Raw genomic sequence first — 26122 nt, 5'->3', positions numbered from 1 at the left:
GGGAAAATGAAACATATATCTAAAGTGGTTTACTAGCAAAGCAAGACAATTAAAATGAATAGCATAAATCCTAAAATTGCAGAGAGCAGAGAAATGAAACAGAAGAACAAAAGTACCAAGTGGGGAAACAGCAGCCAATATTGGTAGATTGGGGGGATGAAGGTGTGTTGATCACGGGACTGATTTATGCTGGGCTGTATCAAGACCTAAATTTATAGGCCTAAGTGTTCAGTTCATAGTGGGACTTGAATGTTAAATGGTAAACTGGATCTCACATATATGGGTATGGAGAGGCGATGAGCTAGAATCAGCAGGTACTTGGCAATAAATATTAATTTGAAGGAAAACTGAAATTACAGAAGGGTCCGCAAAGGAAAATCCATGGTTGATGTTAAGAAATTCTAAAGCATTGGCTTCAGTGAGCTATTATTCACCCTAAACCGGTCTTAAAATATAAACACTGTGTGACACGTTTAATAAATGGTATATAAATATTTTATGTACTATTTTTTATCAAACTGACATTCTTTAATCTCTTGCAGAATATCCATTTGCTGGTGATGTCATCTCCCCCAGGGAAATCAGTTTTACCAACCTGCAACCGAATCACACTGCTGTGTACCAGTGTGAAGCCTCGAACGTCCATGGAACTATCCTTGCCAATGTCAATATTGATGTAGTAGGTAAGCACACCTGGGAGCAGACTCTTAACCTGCTGTTTTCTAAGTAAGAATGCTTAAGGCCATACTCACAAATAGATTGAATTCTCAGCACATAAAACATGGATAAAAGTCCTTTCACCTTATATTTGGGCATTAATTAGACTTCATACTAAAATTATACTTTCAGAAATGTATTGAATTTCAATAGTTTTCTAATTTAGGAATATGTACTGTACTCAGTTTTCCATTTTTATTAGTATGGATAGGATAAAACATTTAATTTGCATGTTACTTCCTACATGAAAGGTTAAAACAGTATTTATGTTATTTTCAAACAGATGTTCGTCCACTGATACAAACTGAAGATGAAGAAAATTATGCCACAGTGGTTGGGCACAGTGCTTTCTTACAGTGCGAGTTCTTTGCTTCACCCGAGGCCGTGGTGTCCTGGTAAGCTGTACCCGGTTTCCTTGAGGGCATGTTGTCGTAGGTTTTGCTTTTGTTCTTTCACCCACCATCTGACAGGCTGTGTTGTGTCCATGTTCTTCAATGTACCCAGTGCCTCAGTAGCAAACTTAATAATCTACCTACCCATCCTGGAACCATTAGATGTGCAGGATTCACTCACATAGAGAGATATGCAGAGTCAGTTCTGCTCACAAAGGAGAGCAAAGGCTTGAAGTGGTTACGAGGACACCTGTACAGGTGGATGTAGTTTCTCCTTACGGGTATATTTCAGGTAATGTATTATTTTACTGTTGCTGGTTTGGGTATCTTTTGCACCATGTCTTTAGAATTTAATTTTGATACGCTGACTGGTGTAGTGAGTCGAAACACATTGCTCTATGGACCTACCACATTTGTCACTCCACTAGAGATGCTTGAGTAAACTAAATAATTTTGCCATTGTTCCACAGAGCCGAGATTGGAGTAGGGTGAGCATGTCGGGGTCAGATCTTGTCTTTGTTTAAAAGTTGAGTATTTTGTTCACATTTTGTTTTTAAAAATACTCCATTAAAATATTATTTATCCTGATTATTGAGCTATTTTGGCATCCCTTAAATTTTGCCTCTGAGGGGACCCTGCTCACCTCTGCCTGGCCCTGGCCCTGCGGGATCCCCTGGGAACAGCAGCCGGAGTTCATCCTTTGGGTTTTTCTTACCCCAGCAGCCTTTCATTGTGAAATGTACAGAGTAAATCAAACTGTGGCAGCAAATGCTGGGAAAATGGATGAGTGTAGAAGAAAACGACTCTGGGTTGCTCAGAGTGAATGTAATCCGCATCCACAGGGCAGGGAAGACTTCCTGGCCTGTAATATTTCTGAATGGCCAGTGTTCTCCCCAGGCGCCAGGGGCTTCAGGAGGCTCATTATGTCTTTCAATTACTAGCTTTCCCATTTAGTGCCCTGAAGCAATCCTTAACTAAAGAGGTCGCCATCAATAAACCAGAAAATATTGACTAAGCTCTGAGGACAGATGCAGAACTGCTCTGATAGCTCTGAGAAGCAGAGCGGAAGCACAGAGCAGGGGCCCCAGTGTCCTCCAGCCATGGTCTGTTCGGTCAAGTAAGACGTGTACCTCTGACCCATTTTTGAAAAATGTAAACTCCAGTGGAACATTTCATAAGGTCTGCTAAGCTCCTAAAGAAGAGAGACACTTGAACAACATCAGCCAGTGATCTTAAAAACTTACTTATGCTTTTTGTGTCCATAGGCAGAAGGTAGAAGAAGTGAAACCCCTTGAAGGCAGACGGTACCATGTCCATGAAAATGGTACATTACAGATCACCAGAACCACAGAAGATGATGCGGGCTCGTACTCTTGTTGGGTAGAAAATGCTAAAGGAAAAACTGCAGTCACAGCCAATTTGGATATTAGAGGTATTTTTTATTTTGTTTCTACTTGACATGAATTCTCACATGGGCTCAGTTTGCATTCATTTTCCCAATGAAACAGTACAATTTCAACTATTTCAAGTTTCTCCTCTAAACCACCCCCACAAGATAGAGGATATCACAGTGATATGTCCGTGGCTTTATGCAGTTTTAAGAGGGAGCTACATGTTCTGAGGATGCCTGGCCATATTTTATAAAGCCCTATTTTGGTATATTTCTATATTTTATTTCAGTTACCAACTCAGTGTAAGGTCACCAGTGATCAACTCTTTGAGGTAAAAATTCACACAGAGAAGTTCAGCTTCATAAAGATTGGAAAGGGTTTTGTACTTTTCCTCTTTTCAGAACAAAGTATTGAGTTTCATTAATAATTTGACTTTAAAATTGTGTTTTTCTAAAGAGAATTCTGAGCGAAGTATAGAAAAATCCTATATAAAATAGGTAGGATCTGTTCCTGTGACATGTCAGTATTATGTAGTCTACCACTGCTTAGACGACAAGGTACATATTTAATTATCTGTTTCTGCTGATATCTTGATGTTTCTCTAAACACATACCCTTCCTTCCTTTTCTTACATTCTTCTACAGTACTTACCTCTTTCTGTATCCTAAGTTATCCCTCATACCACAACCATGGACTCTATTTTCAAAGCATGTAAATATTCTCCCCCTCTGAATTAATAAACTAGTTTTCACTTTTTCCTTACATTGGTTTGATTACATGTTCAGAAGTCCTAGGAGAAATTATATAATTTCCAACAGCTAGAGGCATTGGCTTGCTCACACACCTTACTCCCTTTGCCCAGGAAGCAGTAAGGGAAATTGCTCAGCTACTTACTAACACTAAAACCCAAAGATGGAAAGAAAATAGTAATGATACGTGATGTTGGGAAATTACATTGTGACAAACACTATGTGAGGATATGACTGTCATGTTGACAATTGTGGTTGATTATATTGCAGGCATTTGATGAAGTAAGCTGTGCTCTGTATTTCTAACTAGTGTCTTTGGTTAAAACAGATGCTACAAAAGTTCAAGTTTCTCCTAAGCATCCTCGTGTTCCCAAATCACACACACTTGAGTTACACTGTGAAACCAAATGTGACTCCCATTTGAAACACAGTCTGAAGTTGTCCTGGAGTAAAAATGGAGAAGCCTTCACCATGAACGGCACAGAGGATGGCAGGTGAGTAGCAACTGTGACATGTCATAACACCTTGCATTTGAAACAAAATCATAAACATATATTCGCACTGAATTAAGATACAAAAACTTACTAATATAGTTCAGTCTTGAAGGCAATATTTAAAAGGTCACATAAGATACTCTGGTTTATTTTCTTGTTTTTTTGCTATTTTTTTAATATAACACGCACCATCCTATTCATGCATGAAACAGAAGCCACTCCAGGTATGTGTGGCGTATTTACTCTTTGGGTGCTCACAAAACAACTGGAAAGGCTGGGGGAGACGGGTCTCAGGGGGGCTGCTTACTGAACCTCTGGGTTCTCAGTCCCATGGCTTTGCAGCTGCCATCCAGATGTCTGGAAAGCTGTCCTCACGGCCACCTCCCCCCACAGGTGCTGCTAGTGAGGTCCACCACTGCCAGCTCCCTGTCTGCTCGCAGGGCCCCCAGGGGACGGTGCCCATTCTGCTTCTGCATCCCAAACTCACATGAGCCTACCTCACTGGCAGAACCTAAATCCTATCTACACTCCTTCTTGCCTCTCTATAGCGAATATAGGGAAAATATACAGAAGAAAGCACAAAGAGATGCTGAACAGCCCTAGACAATATTACATATACCAAAGAAAAGAATCAAAATTTTTTGAATGCCTATGCTGTCTTTTCAAAGCATGCAGAGAAGGCTCTGCTTCCTTGAGCCAAATCTCACTGGTAGTTTTCTTTTATTATTTATCTTTCTGTAAAAGTAAATTTGAAGGTCTGCAGCTAGGATATGCAGTCCTTAGGCCAGATGGTAGCAGTGTCATAATTATTAAGATCATAGGCTGAAATCCTAACTCTGTCACTTACCGGGTCTGTGACCTTAGACACACTGTTTAACTTCCCTGTGTCTTTGCTTTTAACTGAACTCAATCCACTTTAGCTACTAGAATTTGTACCTCTCCAAGTGGCTTGTGTCATTTCTGTTACTGGCTTGATACTGTGTGCCACCTTTATGCAAAGGCACTAGTCTCAGCCTTGGTACTTAATTCATTCCACCTCATTCCTATACATGTAATGGTCTAGGGAAAGGAGCATATATATTGCCACCGGTTGTCACTGAAATGAGATTAATTGTCTACACTGAAGAGGCTACACATTGAAACAGAGACCTTCTGCCTTAGGTTAGGTCTCAGTTGATTTATCAGCTGCTCAGATCGCCCCAGTTCTCCCTCTTTGGTTATTTAGAGCCTTCCGTCTGACCTCCGGGCTACAGCCAAGAAGGGAACCCATGAGTCCCGCTCCGTTGGTGATGGGACCTGAGCCCAGGGGCTCTAACCAGCCTTGCTGGGGCCCAGTTTGAGAGTTTTGCAGGGTGCTGGGAGGGACACTCAAATGAGCTTTGGGCTGTCTTAGTAAACTAAGCAAGTGACACAGATGTTCTGCCAATTTTCCTAAACAAGGAGTGTGGGTGAAAGATGGTAACTTAGCTTAGAAGAGATCTCCAGAGCGGGGAAGGCTGGGAGTGACTGGCTGGTCCCCACTGGAGGCAGCAGGTGTGGAGTGACAGCAGGCATGGAGATCACAGGTATCCGCCAAATGTCTAGGGAACCATTAGTCAGCTCTTGTTTCTCACCTTCTGCTGGGTTGCCTTCTTATTGTGGAGCTTGGAGCCTAGAAAGACTTAAATTTCAGATCAAAGGTACACAGAAAATAACAAGTGAAAATTCCTTTTCTCTTACCTCCTGATCCCTGTCATATACGGGTAAGATAGGTGTGGAAAACTGGTACTCCAGACCATTTACCTCCTGGACGCCTGATACGTTAGTGCTTCCGACACACTCTCCCCCATTAATCCTCACAGCAAACCTACCAGGAAGGCTGAGATGACCTCAAGGAGTTTGCTGTGGATTTCTGGACTGCAGGTGGCCCTAGGTCACACATTATTGTTTAAGTGCAAACAATGCCAGGCTCCACATACTAACCATTATATGTGTTTTTTTCCTTATTTATTTCTGAAGAGAAAAAATATTCTTATTTCAATTTTTTACGTCAGGTAATTAGTTCCACCAATTGTGATTTGTATAACCTTGACCAAAACCTTGAGCCTGAGTTTCAAACACAGGTCTCCAAAAAGAGAATCATTCTGTCATATTGCCTTCAGCAATATGTGGGTGTTACATAGATGCAACAGGGGTTGCCTGGGATTGGGGACAGGCCTGCTAGCTAGTGCAGACGGAGGTGGGAGAGTCCGTATGGTGACGGCAGGTAAGAAACTGGAAAAGATTGGGAGGAACAGTGGTGAAGTGAAGCTAGAGAATAGGTTCTCTGAGAGTAGAAAACATTTTTAAAACTTACACTGTGCTTAACAATGCTAGTGACAGGGCTTCCTCAGGTAGGATCCACTTGACTATGGTGGGAAGAGTGCAAGAGAAAGAAATGATCATTGCCTTAGGCACTGAGAATTTAAAACTGTTTGTTATGGCAGCACAAGAGAGTCCTTAACACGAATAGCTGTCAGATATTGATGGGTGCCAGAATTATCTACGTGTCATGTGCAGTTGCAATGGCTTTTGCAAAACTTCTGATTTGGAACCTGAACTGAGACCAGGATATGAGATTTTTGATAAGTTCCCATTAATCATATCAAGGGCCATTTGTGAGACTGAAAAAGGCAGCTCCTCTGGGATGAGTTAACAAAAAGTTGCCCTTTTCTCCTGAGGCAGCCCCATACCAGGACATGAATATTGGCAAGACGACCCTAGGCTATGTTTCAACTCTCTAGGGCCCCCTGGGTGAGCAGCTTTATACAAAGCACAAGCCTATTTAAAGAGGTCATTAAATTGCATTCCTTCATCTTAAGAAGGTAAACTTTTCAAAAATCATCTGTACCAAATGGACATATAGCTAATACAATCAGATAATTTATGTCAAAGCTTTATCATGTTTACAATTACAGTGACATTACTGATCAGCAACACACGGTGGTATCAACTGGCCGAAAGGGGAACCAGGTTTGATTTTACTACCATTTGAAGTGGTTTTCTGTAATTCAAACTTGTTAGCCATTTATATGAGTTTCTTTTCCTCATTTCAAGGACATTATTTCTTTCAACAAACTTCAGTTTGTTTTAAGAATATTTAAGTTACTTTGCATAGGTATAGGGCAAAGGTATACTTTATAAATATTCATTTAGTAGGCTGGATTACAAATTGGCAAAAACAGAACAAATGATGAAAAGCTAGTTGGAACTGATTTGCAGAAAGAAGTACTGGTCTGCCATCTACTGTTCAAATAAATTGCAAAATTTAATCATCATCAGAAGGGGCATTCTGCTTGGGAGGTGGAGGGGTGGAGCAAAGGGAAACTTGTCAAAATTAGAGATAATCAGACTCTAGCACATTCTGACTCTGTAGATTCAGGAATCTGCCGTTTTAAGAAACACCCCAGTTGGTCCTATGTAGGTACATTATGTGGTTTATTTTAATTCTTAAAATTTGGTCCTATAGGCAATACATAGATTTGAAAGGATTATGTTTCTATTATTTTCATCCTCATCATATACTCACTTTTTTTCCTGGTAGGATAATTACTGATGGAGCTAATCTGACTATATCTAACATCACCTTAGAGGACCAAGGTATTTACTCCTGTTCAGCGCAAACCGCTCTAGATAGTGTCATGGATACAACTCAAGTAACTGTCCTGGGTAAGTGCACTAATGAGAAATCTCTATTCATTTCCTCTCCATTACTGATTAAATTCTGTTGTTTTTTAGGCAATTAAACCAATAATAATTTGAGACCCTGCATATATATAGTTCATTTAAGTTTTTCATTTAAATAGTAACCTCATTTCAAATGCTTTCTTCTCTTCAGGCTTTAAAGAAATTAATTAATACTTAATTTCTTTGCCCTACGTGGATAATGTTGCCAGTAGCAGTAGGAGGTAGGCAGTGCTAACAGAAAACTGAAGCATGCTTGAGTTCTCAGGGCTCCTGAGCTGCCTTTCCCACATGCAGAGAAACAGGGCTGAGGCATGGAGGGGTGCGGAGAGGGGCGTGCTCAAAATCAGAGGAACAGACTGAGCTTGAAGCGTTCTGCCAAGAAATGCCTTTGATTTTCTTTTTTAAATGATAATGCTAGTTAGAAAACAATGTGCTTACCTCACTAGTGTAATCAATGCTGCGGCCCATGCAGTCACCTGTGTTTAAAGCTCTGAGAGCATCTGCTGGGTATCTTCCAGCTTCCTTCCCAGATGCACTTTCCACCAGCTCTCTGGTCTGGAAACTTGACCTGTATGGGCAATGTCAACAAACCACTTATATACCCTTCAAGCTGCGTTTGGTTCAGCCCATCTGGAGCCCTAGCAACAGAAGAGGGTGGGTGGGTTTATTTCTTCTACACCCTCTCTCCCTGCAGGCTACATCCCACTGCCAAAGCCTCACTGGTTCGCCTGCCCAGGGAGACTCTTTACTAGAATCCCATCAGAGAGTACTGTTAACAGAGGGTATAGACTGAGAGGAAAAATTCAGTCTCTTGAAGTAGGCTGGTGAAGTGAGTAAACAGGATCGATCTGTTCAAGGGAAGCAAATGGCCACCAGATTGGGTTCTACTAAAAAAAAACCCAAAACAACAGAGCAGTTCTGAGGTAGTAGAAGGTACAAACTTGGTTCAATAAAAGTAAACCTTTAGGTGAGATATTTGGCCATAGAAATTTCAGCTACCTCAGAGGACAAGCAGAAAGGTTTAATCCTCTATTAATTATTTCACTAGTAATTCACCAGGAAAAATAGCTGAGCTGCAGGTAAACTGTAGTCTATCCCAGGCACCAAAGTGCAGAGGTAAGTCTCAGGCACCACGGCCTTTGCCCCTAAGTATTCTGAGCAACGGAGCCAGTGAGGGCAGGGGCGCCACAGCACTTGGTTGCACAGTGTCCATATTTCCTTATAAGATGTGTTGTTTCAGGCTGCCTCTTCTAGAATTTGTAAATGTTGAGAATTTTAACTAAGTAGTGGCCATGAGTATGTGCATTGTTTATATATGATTTTTTTTTACCCATCTTTTAGAATACAAATAATTTTTTTCTTAAATATTCAATGAGGTAGACTGTAAACTCCCAAGAAGTAGTTAAGAAAAATGTAGCCTAATTTTTTAGGCCAGTCCCTGGTTTTAAGAAGCATATTCCAGTAACTGACAGCAACAAATAATAGATGCCCAAATAGTCACTATAAAGCTCTTCTTCCCAGAAAACAGTATTTAAGAACACGCTTGGCTCATTTTAGTTATGTTAATTTCCTTCACATAAACATCTTTTAAGAGTGTCATCCCTTTAAGTCTCCACAGCAATGCATGAATTCTAGGTCCACATGGTTCCCAGAGCAGATTTTAATATCAGTTGCAACAGGCTAAGTGGGTTGCTTCAGGAAATTTCAGAAATGAGTTGGTTCTTAGTAAGTGTTGAAGAGAAATACTCTGAACACTGTTCATAAAGAACTTTCTTATTTATGCGGTACCCAATCATGTTTTGAAAATAAAATGTTCTCTTTTGAATGAAAAACAATGGACAAACTCTGAGCAATTGGCAAATAGTCAGCAGGGGCGATAGATGTTGCTTCCCATTTGGAGAAGAGCCCATGGGAAGGACTTTATGAGATATTACCTTATTGCCTCCTTTGAGAAAAGATAAATGCCCTTGATTCAGGAAGGAATTGAAGCCAAATTTTGGAAATGAGGATCATTATTAACACTCTCAAAATTTGTTACCACTTAATTTTCTAGTTTCTGTCACATTAATCAGCACTAAATCTTCTTCTTCCAATATAAACTGCCTTCCCTACTGTTTCAGAACTCCAGGCCAAGAGAGTATGAAAGTTACTATGATATGCTAACTTATATTACAATATATTAATTATATTAATACAATAAAATGTATTAATTAAAATAAAAATCCAAAGCATGTAGAAAAAAAAGCCTGAGTTCATGTTCTCTATCTTATTTTCCTGTAGTCACAGGACTAATTTGATGACTACCATATAATACTTACATGCATAATTGATGTGATAAATATTTTGTGACTAAATGAATAAGTGAAAAATACATATGCAATGCTTTAGGAGTGATCCAAAAAGTAATAAAATATGGCCCCTACCCTTGAAGATCTGTATAGCCATGTACAGGCAGTGAATCATGCATGTAAGTATCTGAGGTGGGAGATAATAATCCACTCAAGACAGATTATGTTTCTAAAAACTCTGTGTGCATACTCATGACCCAGGGCTTTTAGGTAGAAATGCAGATTTCTGGGTCCTTGCCTCTCAGTAAGCCCCAGAGATAGGGCCCAGAAAAGTTCGCTGTTAACAACTCCTGAAAGTATTCTGATACCCATGGAATCAGAGTAGAGGGAAAGAATCCTTAGAGCAGGGAATAGATGTGAAGAAAACTGTATTTGCGATAGAACCAGAAGTGTTGGAGAGATGTGTGCAACTGAGGGTGGACACGTGAGCCTGGAGAAGAAGGGGGCCAACAGGTGTGCCTGAGTGAGGACATCAGAAAACAAAGACGGTGATCCGCGTTCTCCTTACCTTTGTTTTATCTAATTAGATGTTCCAGATCCACCGGAGAACCTTCACTTGTCCGACAGGCAGAACAGGAGCGTCCGGCTGACGTGGGAGGCTGGAGATGACCACAACAGCAATGTCAGCGGTAGGGAAGGCTTGGGATGATGTCACTTATACTCACAGTCAGAATTACTATCAAAGCCTTTTCTTTTCTTTTTTAAACCACAGTTGGTAGATTATCCTTCTTTAAAACATTCTTTAGAAATTTTAATGTCGTGCATAAATCTTGGTATAACTTAAACATACTTAATCCATCCTCATGTTTTCCTATGGCCAGAGTATATCGTAGAATTTGAAGGAAACAAAGAAGAACCCGGACGGTGGGAGGAACTGACCAGAGTCCAAGGAAAGGAGACGACAGCCATGCTGTCTCTGGCCCCGTACGTGCGGTACCAGTTCAGGGTCCTCGCTGTGAACGAGGTAGGGAGAAGCCGCCCCAGCCGGCCGTCGGACCGCCACGAAACGCCGCCGGCAGGTAGGCAGGCTGCACCCCTCAGACCGCCAACAGCATGGTTTAGTTCTGCTCCATCTTCGAACATCTAAAGAACAAAAATGTTCAGAGTACATCTGTCTCATGAGTAGTATGTAAATGTTCGGTAGAGAGCAGGGAATTACACTAATTTTTGATAACTATGTTAAAACCAGATATCAAGGTTCTAAACTGAACTCCGAAATAGAGAAAAAGTCAACTTCCTCCGTTTATTTTTCTCTTTCTTTCAACTTCCTGAAATAAAACTTTTGACTCATTATAGGCACACCTTGTTAAGTTTTCATCGTATCTAATGACATTAATGTTATGAATTTAGTGACTTTTTCTAAAATATCTAAATTCCCAGAGTAAGTAGTCTTTATTTTTTTACTCTCAAGAATGGTAGCACTAAAAACTTTGTGTTACTGAACTGGCATTGGCCATAGCATGGTATTATTCCCCCCAACCCAGATCAAATACGCTAGGGCAGGCGTCCCTCTGGGAGTGAGAAGAGGCAAGGAAAGGTGGTAACTGCATGAGATACTGGTGTGATCTTAGTATAAGCTGACCTTGGCATCAAACTTCATATTTAGCCCTTTTTTTATAAAATGGATCTCAGTATATTTTATGGGTACATTACCCGCTCTTTCCTATCTCTTGTCCCTAAAACTTGGCTGTTGATATTAATTTATTCACAGTGTACATTTCCAATGATAACTCTAATAGAAAAAGTAGGTGTAGGATTTTTAAAAGGCTTAGAATGAAGATACATAAAATAAACCATCTATTCTCCACTAATTATATCTCTCCAAGTACACAATTTTACTCTTTAAATAAACTATGTATTTAAAAGCTGCCTTATGTGAAGTAATGGATGTATTAACTAACCTTATTTTGGTAATTATATTTGATATACATATATGAAATCATTACATTGTACACTTATAACTTAATGTTGTATGTCAGCAATATTTCAAAAAACTGGAGGAAAAAACTGCTTTAAATCTTGGTATTAACTGGGCCAGATAGAAATAAAACAAAATTATTTTTAAAACTTTTTTAAGAGAGAAGGGATGATATGATAATAGGAAAAGTAATTTTAATGCTTGTAATTTTTCAGCTCCAGACAAGAATCCACAAAACATAAGGGTTCAAGCCTCTCAACCCAAAGAAATGATTATAAAATGGGAGGTATGTATTCTTTAATGTGTTATAATTACTTTCTTTCAGAAAGAAAGAAATCATTAATGCTAAGCATAATGTTAAGCATAATGATTATAAAAATATTTTTCAGCACAAAAATAGAAGATTTAAGATCATTCTGGTTAGAATATTGTGAAATAAGAATTTAGCAGTGGTAAATAACTTGAGGAAGGTTATACAGGTTGATTTAAGAGTTTCATATTCCTAATATTCTAGAACCTTTCCCATTCAAAAAACACTGAGAATATTTCACTAAATTCCAGTATATCTTCTTATAAATATAATGCATTTCAACAGGACAACTCCCAAGTAATAGCCACCACTTGTTATGCCCTATTAGGTATTTTGTAAACTCATTTGAACTCTGAGAACAATCTTACCAAGAGGATGTCATGACGCCTTGTTCCAAATAAAGGGACTGAAGTCCAGGATGACTGACTCTCTCCCATCACTACAAAACTAGAAGTCAACAAACCGAGGGGGTCTTTGAATTTTAAACCCCACTTTTTCCCCTTTATATTCATCTCTGTTAAAAGTTACTAAATAACCCTTCCTCTTTGAATTTGGCATATAATTTTATATCGACTCAAATGATTTCAGAGTGTTGTTTCTAAATTTCTTCAGTAACAGTGAACTTTTTTTTTCCCCTTCTATCTGAACATATTTCATTTTAACCTACTTGGAAGTATATTACCAGTCAACCATTCTGATTAATAACAGTCTTCCAAGCATTGAATTTTATAAAAATATAGAACATTTTTTAATGTATGCTGGAATATACCAATTTATTTCAATATCTCATTCCAGGTATGATTTTTGGAAGATTTTCTTTTAGAATGTATAAAGTTTGGCTTGCTTTTAATCACACAGCCCATACCTGCAAAGTATTCCATCAGTATTGTTGTATCAACACTAACTATTCCCATTAAAGGAATTTTAAGCTTTGCAAATATAAAATTTGGAAAAATAATGGCAATACATAGAAAACATATAAGATCATTATTCTTTCCTTGACCTTGTGTCTATAAATAATTACTATCATATTGTCTTGATAATTAATCTAAAATTATGCTTTGTATCTTGCTCTTTTAGAGTATATATCTTATTCTCTTTTAAATTCCAAAGAAATTTCCATAACATAGGATGGTATAATGGGTAGGATGATAATAATAGTATAATTATCAGGTCAGTTCCTCAGAGAAGAACACCATGTTCCACTAACAGTAGCTCATTAATTATCACCACCCCTCCAGGAGGGCTACAATAGCTTGATGGCATCGGCCTTACATTTCAGATGGAGAATCTGGGACTCTCAGCTTAATGAATGTACCAGATGTCATGTGCTAAGTCAGTAATGAAAAAAGGGTAGCAGTCCTCAGTCTTTCATACCGCTTGTCTTACAATGCACTCTTTTTTCCCCCACAAACACACACACACACACACACACACAACTGATCATTAATGCTCTCTTCTTGCAAGAATGTATTACACTAAGACAGTGTTTATAATTTGTCTTTGAAGAGTAAATGCCATGGAATTTAGTAATTTAACTGACTAGAGGAAAGTAGTTCATTGCAACATTGACAGTTGCTTTCATAATATGTACCATTGAGCTTCATTTTCTTAAATGTCAGAGATGTAATAATTATAGACACAACCAGTACAGTTTAAGAACTTTTACTCATTGGTTATTGTTGGCATGGATTATCTTGCAAAAGGGAGTTAGGTGCCAGATATTTCTCAAGTTGATAAGCAGACACTGTGGGTGAATTACCAGAACCTCTTTAGAGACTAACTTACAAAAAAATTCCTATCTACACAAGATAGAAGCAATTTACTTAAAAACACACACATAGACACACACAAAAAAAGGTATTTCAAAAAGGATTGACAATGTAGATGAACAGTAAGAACAGAATAGATGTCCCTGGTTTTTGTTCTGTTTTTTTAAGCATTAAAATTTATGTATTATGATGTCTTTGGCTTTTATAGGCAGTAAAAAATGATAGTCTCTGCCCTCCTGGAATGTATCATCTATTTGGAGGGACAGACAATAAACAAATATACTAGCAATATAAACGAATGTCATTTAATGAAAAATCCTGTGGATGAAAATGAGATCAAGAGCCTTATATGTTAGTTATTAATAAATATGCATTTACTAATTGAATGGATGAACCTTGTATTACAGTCAAAAATGAATTTCTGTTCACATATCCTATTGTATATGAAGTATCTTTATAAACTTGTCACACTGAAGATTATGAACACAATTTTTTAGAATAGTAATATATTGATGATAGAACTAGTCTTTTTAGCATTATCTACTAAAACTCACTTTTCATATATTAGGTAGGTAATGACTCACCCATATGTTGTGTTAAAAAAATAGTATCAAAAAAGAGCCCACTGTAGCCTGGTTCAATAATTAAAATGACTTTTGCTTGCCAGTTCCCTTTGTTCTTATGCAGAGCGCATTTATGTAAATTTTAATGTCATTAACATAGAAAATTTCTAACCTCAAAGACACCACAATTAACGCACAACTAAACAGAAACCCAAATCCACTCATGTTTGGGAATTAGGAATTTCTTCAATTCCCCGGTTATAGGATCCCAGCCAAGTTGTTTCATAGCAAAGTTTTTGAGAATACAGCAGTGGTATATTACTTGTACTTTCTCTAGAAAATTATACGCAGAAAGTGTTCCTCACAATTTCATGGCTTCTCAGATCCTTGGAAAAGCATACACAGACTCCATCAACAGGTCCCCAGGCCCCAAGTTAACAGTCTCTTTTCTAGAGATCCCTTTGTGAGGAGAGAAGGCTGGTAGTCTTAGGAAAGATCTTTCTCAGAAGAGTTACCTACGGTGGTGCAGTTTATTTAAAAATTTTCCAGGGAATGTATTTTCCTCAGGGCAAATGTGTAAATTGAATAATATTACTTGTACACATTTATTGTCTGTAGGCTGAAGGAAACTGCAATTGCTGATTGCAGTATGGAGCTAAAAGCTTGTGGCCTGACTCGCAATGCTAAAGCCCCAGGTGAATGCATATCTATATGATAGTAAAACATTGTCCTGGGGGTGAAGCTTTGGAATCAAAGTTTAAACAATGACTGCGAAAATCTCACAAAGTTTTTGTTTTGTTTTGATTCTTTTTCCTTCTAGCTAATTGAACTACTCCCCTTGGAATAAGCATGCACTTGAAATTATTTTGTTGATATAGAACCATGCTTTCAACTTAATTCTAACCAATCCTTCTAATAAGTATTTTAATAAATTAGACTGGTGAAGAATCATTGCAGATTCTGTAGGAACACTATATGACGTTATTGAATCACTTATATACATGGAACAAAAGTTCTGTATCTCTTAAGTGGAGCTTTACAATCTAGGACTAAAATCACATTTTTTTATGTATTCTATGTAATAATTCATTTAAATGTACATTCCCATTTCTGTGAAATTAATTTTTTAAATTAAATTGTTACTCAATTAAAAATTGGAGTAGAAATAACCATTCCTATATCGCCACTAAATATTTCTACATAGCAAATAAAGTTGGGGGGTGGGGGGTACCTAAAGAAATAGGAACAGAATGGTCAAGGAGCTGGGAAATTGTTGTAGTGAGGAGCTATATCTTCTGGATTCTAATGTATAAACATGTATGTTATACAAAAATACAAATTAACTCAATCTCTCTCATCTGGGAAGGAAGACAGAGAAGGATTGATACAGTAAGGGGGAAAGTCATGGGAAAATCCCATTCACAGCCATGAAATTCATGGCCATGTCCTATTCATTTCTGCCAGTTCTTTGGGAGTGAAAAAGAATATAGAGAATGGATATATGAACAGTTAGGCCTAACCACAAGGGTAAAATCCAGGCACCTAAACTGTAGGCTTTATACTACTTGGGAGATGAGGGATTACCTTTCAGACTTAAACTGACAGATGAACAACCTGTTTCCAGACCAGAGCGGGGTTTAAGATCTCCTAAGAAACAGTCGTTCCATTGCAGCATTCTTGATGCCACTTGGGGTGGCTTGCCACTGTCTAACGTGTCTGTGATCACACGGAATTTTGCCTTCTGTTGTAGCCTTTGAAGTCCATGGAGCAGAATGGACCAGGACTGGAGTACAGAGTGACCTGGAAGCCACAGGGAGCCCCAGTGGAGTGGGAAGAAGAAACAGTCTCAAACCACACCTTGCGGGTGATGACGCCTACTGTCTATGCTCCCTACGATGTCCAAGTCCAAGCCATCAATCACCTGGGCTCTGGCCCTGAGCCTCAGTCAGTGATTCTCTATTCTGGAGAAGACTGTAAGTAATGCTCCCAGACTCCTAAGCCTGTCAAGGGCAGTCTTGCTTAAGTATATTGTGCTTCTGTCCATGAACATTTTTGAGTAACTTCTGTATGCAAAAAGGGTGTACTAGCTGTGGGAGATAAGAAATACATCAAGTAGTTCCTACTTTGGGGTTGACTGCAGGACAGTTGATTAGTATAGAGTAGTAAGGAAGAAAGTTTTAACTTCATTCAGTTTCCCAATAAAGGTATTTCTATATTGAAAATCAAAGACCTGGAATCTTCACTACAATCAATTAAGCAGTGTAACTGTCATGAAGTTTTCAATTACACTTGCCCTTACTTGTCAAGGACCTCCAGACAGCCACTTGCTGACATCCCCTGGCCGCAGTTATATGTCTGGAGCTTTCCTAGCACAGATAAGATCCAGATCCAGAGTGATACACAGAATTACACACACACACACACACACACACACAGTTCTGAGGTGCTGATAATATATCATTAAATCCTTATACCATAATAGCTGCCACGGATAGACTGGAAAAATGAAAGATACTGCATTCCACATTACTACATGGGTTATTCTCATTGTTCTTCTAGTATCCAAAGTAATATTTTGGTTCAAGAATAAAGGTTGAGAATGTTAGAGACTATGTACGTCCTTATTCACCTACTAATAAATTCTTCTACCCAAAGGAAACTACATAGGACACATATCTGTAAACTAAGATACTTGTTTATTACTCTTCATTTGGCTTATTCCTCTGTAGTTTAGCTCCGTAGTAGAACAGGGATAATAACACCACTTTATAGAGTTGTTCTTACTAAGAATTATATGAGCTGATCCAGGTAAGACCCTTAGAACAGTGCCTGAGGCATAGCATATGCAGAGTTAATGTAGCTGTCGTTATCTAGTTCACCTGCTTCCAAAGACACAATGCGCATAAAAATATTCCCACTATTTCCAGTTGTGCTGCCCACACTGTATCCTTCTGGAAAGTGGCATTTCTCCTTGCGGTACAGGCTGTTCTCTTCTCCTAGACACCTGCTGGGCTCTGAAACTGCTCTGTGATGAGAAACTCTCTTGGCTCCATTTGGAATTGATTTCACAAAGGTCCTTTCCTCAGATTAAACAATACAAAGAAAACCACCTTTTGAAAAGGATAATGATCACATTTAGAAATTATTCAAGCTAATTATTCTTATGTGCCTAACAGATCCTGATACAGCTCCGGTGATCCACGGAGTGGATGTTATCAACAGCACATTAGTTAAAGTTTCCTGGTCAACAATTCCAAAGGACAGAGTACATGGACATCTGAAAGGATATCAGGTTTTTATCACAGATTTTATCCTTATCATTCTTGAATTAATATCTTTCCTACAAATAAGAACTGATTTCAGAAGAAGTCAAAAGAGACTCTGATACCATGGCCGACATGTTAAATGACTCCGATTCTCATTGCAGATAAGTTGGTGGAAAACAAAAAGTCTGTTGGATGGAAGAACACATCCCAAAGAAGTAAACATTCTGAGATTTTCAGGACAAAGAAACTATGGAATGGTTCCTTCCCTAGATGCCTTTAGTGAATTTCACTTAACAGTCTTAGCCTATAATTCCAAAGGAGCTGGTCCCGAAAGTGAGCCTTATATATTTCAAACACCAGAAGGAGGTAAGAAAAAAACTGTAGAATTACACCAACAGTGGAATTATCCAGTGGCCAAATTAAACATTTCCTTCCTTGTTAGTATTTAATTATGTAATTCATATGAGTTAACTACTCAAATTCTATGAAAACCTGTAATCTAATGGGGTTTAATTTTTTTTAAAGAAATTTCCCTACTTATGAATGTCGGTTTTTGCTCTTGTGTTTTCTAGTACCTGATCAGCCAACTTTTCTCAAGGTCATTAAAATTAATAAAGACACTGCTACCTTATCATGGGGACTCCCTAAGAAATTGAATGGAAACTTAACTGGCTATCTATTACAGTACCAGATAAGTAAGTAGAAATATGAATCGGATTCTCCTGTTAAACTATTTGGTTTGCTATGCTAAGAATCTGATGATCACGATTTGTAGGCTAGCGCACTTCCTTATAGCATAGAGGTCTATATACTGGCTTGCAGACAAATTTCAGCCTGCTGCCTGTTTTTATAAAGAAAGTTTTATTGGAACAGCTATGTCCACTCATTTACCTTTGTCTGTAGCTGCTTTCTCACTACAGTGGCCAAGTTGAATAGCTCTGTCAGAGATTACATGGTCCACAGAGGCTAAAATATTTACAATCTAGTTATTTTCAGAAAGGTTTGCCAATTCCTGTTTTAGAAGGAAAGCAGTATGTCAGTGGGTACCAGAAAAAGTGTTTAATACTCTTATGTAAGGGGCCTTGAGAATTAAGAAACACACCAAAGAAAAGAGTAAGTGATATAATAGAAAATCAAAGTACATGTAACTTCCACAGTACATACACTGCATCTTCTGTCTCTGAGATGTGTCAGTCTCAACCCTAAATATACTTCTGTTTGTTTGTAGAATCCCCAGTTGGTAGCCCCCTGGCATAGGCAGGTGATCCTGAGAGACTAGAGTTGTCTCTGGGCCATTACTCAGAATAGGCTCTGCCCCCACGCTGCCATTCCATGAGGTTGAAAAACAGCTCATGTTTAGATGAAATCAGGTCATTTTTAATCACAGCATCTCCCATCTCTAACAGTTTTCAAATTGAAGCATCATCTCAAAATGGGAATTAGGGGACAGAGACCATGGGAAATTTTAGACTTCAAGTACACCAATTCCTAAATGACAAAAACACTAGCCTTATAGAAACTCAGTCTACACTGTTCACAAAAGCCAACTCAATGAAAGTCCTGAAGGGCTTCTCTGCCTTCAGTTGGTTCATCTCCAGGTCAGGTACTAACTTTAGTTTTTGATGGCCTGTTCTCAGATGGGCACATAGAGGTAGGTAGAGGTATGATTTCAATAAAAGTAGCTTTTTAGCATTTTTGAGTGTTTGCTATGTAGCATAATCAGTACTAAGCACTCTCTCTGCATTTTTTCATTAAAGTAGGAAATCTATGAGTTATTTTTACTATCACTATTTTGTGAACCAGAAAATTGAGGCACATTGAGTTCAGATACCTAGCACCATTCAGGAAAATATAGGTTAAACAATGATTCAAACCCAGATCAGTCTTTTAGTCTAAATGCTGAGCTCTTAAGCCTACATACAGTCTTCCATGAACTGGTTTTGAAACATGTAGAAACCACTGAAGAAATATTTAAAGACTTTTTAAGTGTCAATTAGTTTGGTCAAGACATTGCCTTACCTTTAGCCTAACAATAAAGAAACTCAACATTAATTAAATTCCAGCCTTCATGTTGATTTCTGTATAAGATTTGTATATACTTTTAAAACAAGTTAGATTATAGAGAGAAAAAGCTTAAATATTAAAAATTGCAGTGACTATTTTACTGCTTGATATGTGAGTTTTTAAATAAGATATAACTGTATACTTTGTTCTCTATTAAGTGATTGAAATATTTTTATTTTATATATTCTCTAAGTAGTTGCTGATAGGGTATATGAGAGTTCTATCTAGAGTTCCCTGAATTTTTACACTGATTATGGTAGTTTTTCTATTGAATTTTTGGTATTGTATAGGAATATTCTGAATCTATAGACAGTTACGATTTTAGTTTCTTCTTTCCAATGTTTGGATCTAGTTGTACTATATAAACAAAGGAAGGAGTAAATGATTTATTTTTTTTACCTGTATGGTACCTTGGATTGAGAGTCAAAAGGATTTATTCCAATCCTTCTCTTGCCACTAATGGCTATATGGTCTTGGATGTATTCTTCTTGGACTATTCTTACAGTAATTTTAGAGTACGTTGTGTTCTTACACGAATCTTTCTGGGGTGCGAATTCTTCAAGAGATCCTACCTAATTCATCCTTTCTCATTTAGCACTTTACATAGTGCTTAGTATACAGCATATATTTTTAAATGTTATTTATTAATCTGTTTGATTTTACATATAAGGAGTACTTATTTGGTGCCACATATTAAACTAGTAGCATAGAAGACACAAAGAAATCGTCAGAAATATTCCCCTAAAATTTAGGAGTTTAAAAATAGTCAAGGATATATACCTTTTAATTGGTATGATGAAGGTGGAGTTACTGGCTGTAGTACGTACAGCACAGTGATAAAGAACATAGGTTTCTGTAGTCAAAAGGGTATGGTATAGATGCAATGCACAGTGTGCCAGTTATTGGCTTTAGGGCTGGGCAAGGTGTCTATTCTTGCTAGACCTCCACTTTCCCACGGATGTTATAGCCACAGTGGTTCTATCTACCTCACAGAATTGAGTGAGGTGATGACTATGAATCATTAAGAAAGTGCCTTGCATGCCACAAGGATAAATGAAAGCAAAAATAAGGAATAAGGGAATTTGAATTGTTAAGACTATGAAATGTGAAGTGGTGTTGTTCATGTTTATCTCTTTAGTAAATGACACCTATGAAATTGGAGAACTAAATGATATCAACATTACAACTCCATCAAAGCCCAGCTGGCGTCTCTCAAACCTCAATGCAACTACCAAGTACAAATTCTACTTGCGGGCTTGCACTTCAAAGGGCTGTGGAAAACCAATCACTGAGGAAAGTGCCACATTAGGAGATGGGAGTAAGTACAGGAAGCTTCTGCATGCCGTTTCTCTAACTGCTCTGAAAGGAATGTACGGTGTGGTCACTGTGAATTAGAAATGGTTGTGATCTCAGTCTGCATGGCCTTTTCTTTCCACTGACACAGATGCAAAATGTTTTTATCCTGTTCTTAAGTTCACATTGATTCAAACTGTGGATTTCTACACAATAGCAGTCAGACTATAGCCTTAGTGTATATAAGGTCAGGGACTATAATTTTACTTAATTAAAATAGGGGGACATAAGGTCATGAAATTATTCATAAGGTTAGTTGAGGGATATTTTTCTTTTGGAAATGTTTCCATACAAAAAACTATTTGCCTTTTGCCCTGGTAGGCATTTTGTAACACTGATCCAATACATGTCACTTCCATGTCTTGATTTGTATGTATAGATAAATTTATATATTGATTTTACTATCTGCTCATTGATGACAACAAATGACTAGCTTGAAAATGGCCCAAAAATCTATATGGTCTTATTTGTACAATTTGTCTAATTCAACCACTCTTTCCCTTCCCACATTATTTCTGAAATTATGATTTTGGAGTTTTTGCTAAGCTTAACAGGAAACAAATTAAGAAAGAGTAAGAAAGGACGGTGAATGAGAAGAACTGATGTGCACATGAGTAAGTAAGGGGGCCTTGTTTAGGGCTCCAGTTGATCAGACCTCCAGGGATATATGAGGAAGAGAAGGAGGAAACAGGAAATGGCAGGAAGGGAGATACAAAGACTCAGTTATTTATCATGTACTACATATCAGTCATTATTCTAGATACTTTTCCAAATTTTAGATTTGAGAAAAGAGAAGATTGCAATGAGGAAAATCAAACTGTCATTTATAAAAAATACATATTTAAGTAGTTTCTCCCAAAGAAGCCACAAATTATTTCCAAAGATGAATTAGTCAGCAAGTAAAATGAAGAAGTCATTTACCTACTCATGGAAGTTATATTTAAAGTTAATTGAACACTTACTACTAACTAAAAGGATCTCATTTCTCAAGAGTTCAAACTGGCATCAAGTATTCAATACAAAAAAGTCCGAAGAGTAGTAATCTAAATATGTATATTGTGTATTTGTTAAAAGCAGAAGACATGAAACGGTTGCTATTTTGTCAGAACCAAGAGCCTAATGTGCACGAGAAACACTAATGCCACACTTGCCAATTTGCAGCATGTAAGAAAAGATATTCACAAAATTCCCTTAAGTCGTTACACATTCTAGAATAATATGGAAATGTTTAGAAAATTTGATCATCTCTTTTTATAAGATGGAAATGCTGTTTATGTGATCTTATATATGATGCTACATCTTTTCTGTGAATTAAAGATAAAACTAATGTGTTTGAGAGTCTTGCAACATATTTCTTCACTGTCTTATGTCTCAGTAATTTGGAATGTTCCTTACTAGTATGTTTGTGCTCTTTTTCAGGGTTCTGCATTTTCAGCTATGCCCCCCTCCCCCAGCTGACACTGATTTCTCTTCTATAGGCGTATCTTGCCATATTTACAGGAAAGAAACTACAATCTCTTTTGCCACTGGATTTCGGCATGATATTGGAAAAAAGAATAGATACATTTTACATTTCCACTGAGGAGATACATCCTGATATCACTTAACACTCTAAAAATGATAACTTCTGTGCGAGCTTGAATCTATCTTTGTGTATCTTTCTCTCCTTGCTCTACCTAGATAGCAAATTTTAAGGTCAACTGTCACATATTCAGCAAATGGGATTTGATACATAAGACTTTTTTTTCCTGGATATTTTCTGGTTGTCACTCCAATTTTGAGGTGCCTCATATCCGACCATCTAAGATGGGGAAAAAGATGAAGTTAATCAGAAATATTCTTTTTTTGTACCATTGGCTTGACCGAAACACTTGCTTTACTCTGTCTTTCAGAAGCTTGCACTACTTAATGTTATACTAATATTTCTGTTTTTCAAAGCCCAAATTAATTGCATTCTGTTTCAATGGTACTCAATCTTAAAGGCTTTGCTCAACTAATATAACTGGCCTTACTTCTCCCCATGGTGCCATTTTTTAATAAAGCCCTTTTGTTATCAGTAACTATATAATCAACTTCTATTCTATGGTGAAAAGTTATAATTAAATTTTAATGTGGGACATATACGCATTCAAAATAGTTTCATAACTCCTAATATTGTCCACATGGAATGTATTTTATTTTCAGAATATTTACATTTATTATATTGAGTTGGTTCTTAGCAAAACTTTGGATTAAATGCAAATATATCTTAGTTTGTTGGAACATCAGAAATTAAATGTACATATTAATTACTATGAGATTCTACAATTAATATATGTTGACAGTTGTTTCTTTTTTGAATACTGATTTCTCACACTTCCAAATTCTTAGTGCTTTTCACTTAAATGCACCTACAAACCTGCACTTTATGTATGTTACATTTCTGTAAGTTTCCAATATTTAATACATGATCATATTATGACACCATTCCATCAATATTTATGAAGAAGACCAAGGCCCAAAAGAAGTAATATACAGTTAAGATTATAATGCCATATGCTTTCAACTATAAGCCACAATGGCCATATTCAGTGTCCTGCTAGGACTGTGAAAGCCCACCTTGTAAAAAAAAAATTACATTGTATAACTTTTTGACACCTGTATTTGGTTTTGAACCACTCACATGATGAGGCAGATTTATAGTACCATTTCATCAGCAAGCACCTCATATTAAAAGGACATGAATTTTCATTTCATTTACTCAGTTATAGTATATAGAGAAAGACAATTTTGAAGTGCTGATTTTCTTGATCTCCTGAGAGTTCAAAAACTACCTGAGAGAAAAACAGATGCTACAAATGACTCTCCTATTCATCTAACAATGTTTTTTTTTTTTTTTTTACCTTTCATATCCTGCTTTTCAGTGATTACAATTCACATGATTTAACTGTGTACATTTCTTAGGTGAGAGTATCGGGAAGATACCAGAAGGAGTAAATCTTACTCAAAAGACTCACCCAGTAGAGGTATTTGAGCCGGGAGCTGAACACATAGTTCGCCTATTGACTAAGAATTGGGTTGATAACAATAGCATTTTTGAAGATGTAATTGAGACAAGAGGGAGAGGTGAGAAATGAGATTATTCTTGGTGCAGTCTTAGACAACAGATCTGTGTTTGTAGATTTAATGTAACATACTTCCTACATTAAAGATAGAAAACATGGAGTACATTAGCTATTTTTAAAAAAAGGATGTTTGGCATAGCATTTTCAAATTATCAAATGAAAAATGTTCCACAACCGTCCAACTTCTTATTGTTTTTACCAGAGTAGCTGCCTAAAAAGTATCTCCTGCTGATTAACACATTAATACCATAAACTAAAAAAGAAAAACAAACTGAAAGCCGCAAACTCCATTGCAATCTGCTGCACATAACCCAGGCAGCTCGCGCTCCGGCCTGCTACCGCTGCTCTGACTCCATCTGCCGCCACTGGCCCTCTCTGGCTTTCACCCTGGGACTCAGATGCTGCTTGAGCGGGCCCTTTCCAAGTAAAGAATGCATGATTTGCCAGTATTGTCCCAGGGAAATGTCCTTCAAATCACATTCCCTCTAGGGCAAGTCAAAGAAAAAATAAAATTGATGCTATTTTGTATATTTTAAAATAACCTTCCTGAACGGGACATAATCCCAGAGACTGTTTCTAGTGTTCAATATATGATTTCTCTTTGTACAACAGAATACACTGGTTTATACGACGACATCTCCACGCAAGGCTGGTTTATTGGACTGATGTGTGCAATCGCTCTTCTCACACTAATATTGTTAACTATTTGCTTTGTGAAAAGAAACAAAGGTGGAAAGTACTCAGGTAAAGCTATTTTGTTAATATGACTCATTAAATAGTATTTTCTAGGAGTCATTCTTCACTTTTTTTTTTTAGTTACACATTTTAAGTCAAATTTATATCCATACATTACATATACAATGTACTCCTTAGAGGAAGAAAATACTCCTATTTTCTTTATATTCTAATATTCTATATATTAGATATTCTAATATTCTATATTCTAATATTCTAATAAGTCTAGAATATAACCTCCAGTGGCGACTTGTATTCTACTTTCAAGTACTTATAATAGAACCTTGAAAGTATTATAAGCCTCATTAGAGCCTATTTTCTAGCTCATATCAGAGACATTGAGAAGACATATTAGTAAGTCACATACGTATTTGAATGTCTTAAGAAAGGACCCATTTATAGCCTTTCAATGCATTCATAACCCAGAGATTTTCTGCACTAGTGCATTCTAATACTGCCGGCTCCACTGGTCGACTCTGTTAGACTTACTCATGGCTGGGAATGCATTTTTTTTTTTTATCACCATGACCTATATTGGCCATAGTGCCTCCAGAATTAATGCTACATGAAATATAAATAAAAGCCATCCTCGTTAATATAATGGTTGGCTTTAATTTTATTCAACTTCTCAATTTATCTTTTTCAGATATACATACTGTGCTGTGTTTGGGTTTTTTCCCCTTAGTGTTCATGATGCTTTTATGTATGGGAAAAGATTTAGATCCCACTATTAGTTTGATTAGTGAGAAGTTCTCTATTGGCCTATTATTCATCCAGCACTATTTGTTGGGAGCCTATTATGTATTTTGAGCAATCAAAAATGAGCATAATTTCTAATTTTTTGTAAAATTACATGGAAAATTTATGTAACTATGCATCTTATTTTTCCAGTGAACACTGAATTATTCTGCATTGAACTTTCAATGACTAATGAATGTTTTAGGTAATGAGTTGGAAACTTTGAAGAGCTATATAGCATTCCCTTTTCGTATGCACAACAAATAGTTATTTGTGAAGTGTGGCCCTATCCAAATTCCAAAGAAGCTTCATTAAATGACACCTTAAAAGGAAAAGAGAAAAAGCATTTCACATTGTAGGACAACTCAGAAAATATCCTAGGTCTATGCAAGTAGTTGTTAAAGGTGTCAGAAAGATGGTTTTGGTTTGAGTTGTCCTAGTAAACTGACACAAGAGCTTCCTTGTCCTGCATTCCACTATTTAGAATTAATTAATTTAAAATG

At 37.3% G+C, this 26122-nt stretch overlaps 1 protein-coding gene across 18 annotated transcripts in view; it reads left to right on the top strand.

Moving 5' to 3' along the window:
- The window catches only part of CHL1 (cell adhesion molecule L1 like), a 301991-nt gene that overhangs the window by 261856 nt on the left and 14013 nt on the right, over positions 1-26122 (top strand). For 14 of the 18 annotated variants that reach the window (XM_057507238.1, XM_036877825.2, XM_057507234.1 and 11 more), the window contains 15 exons: positions 543-683; positions 1001-1112; positions 2375-2541; positions 3578-3743; positions 7303-7430; positions 10324-10425; positions 10618-10815; positions 11930-12000; positions 16110-16332; positions 17536-17651; positions 17787-17991; positions 18198-18320; positions 20828-21007; positions 23986-24147; positions 24759-24890. In XM_057507238.1, the coding sequence (XP_057363221.1) occupies positions 543-683; positions 1001-1112; positions 2375-2541; positions 3578-3743; positions 7303-7430; positions 10324-10425; positions 10618-10815; positions 11930-12000; positions 16110-16332; positions 17536-17651; positions 17787-17991; positions 18198-18320; positions 20828-21007; positions 23986-24147; positions 24759-24890 (2226 nt within the window). The remainder of the gene's footprint in view (positions 1-542; positions 684-1000; positions 1113-2374; positions 2542-3577; positions 3744-7302; positions 7431-10323; positions 10426-10617; positions 10816-11929; positions 12001-16109; positions 16333-17535; positions 17652-17786; positions 17992-18197; positions 18321-20827; positions 21008-23985; positions 24148-24758; positions 24891-26122) is intronic. The other 4 variants (XM_057507270.1, XM_057507265.1, XM_057507275.1 and 1 more) reach the window with 3 other exon arrangements.

The sequence above is a fragment of the Manis pentadactyla genome, chromosome 1, assembly GCF_030020395.1.
Source record: "Manis pentadactyla isolate mManPen7 chromosome 1, mManPen7.hap1, whole genome shotgun sequence".
Taxonomy (NCBI): Eukaryota; Metazoa; Chordata; class Mammalia; order Pholidota; family Manidae; genus Manis; species Manis pentadactyla.
This window is presented reverse-complemented; position numbering and strand designations above follow the sequence as displayed.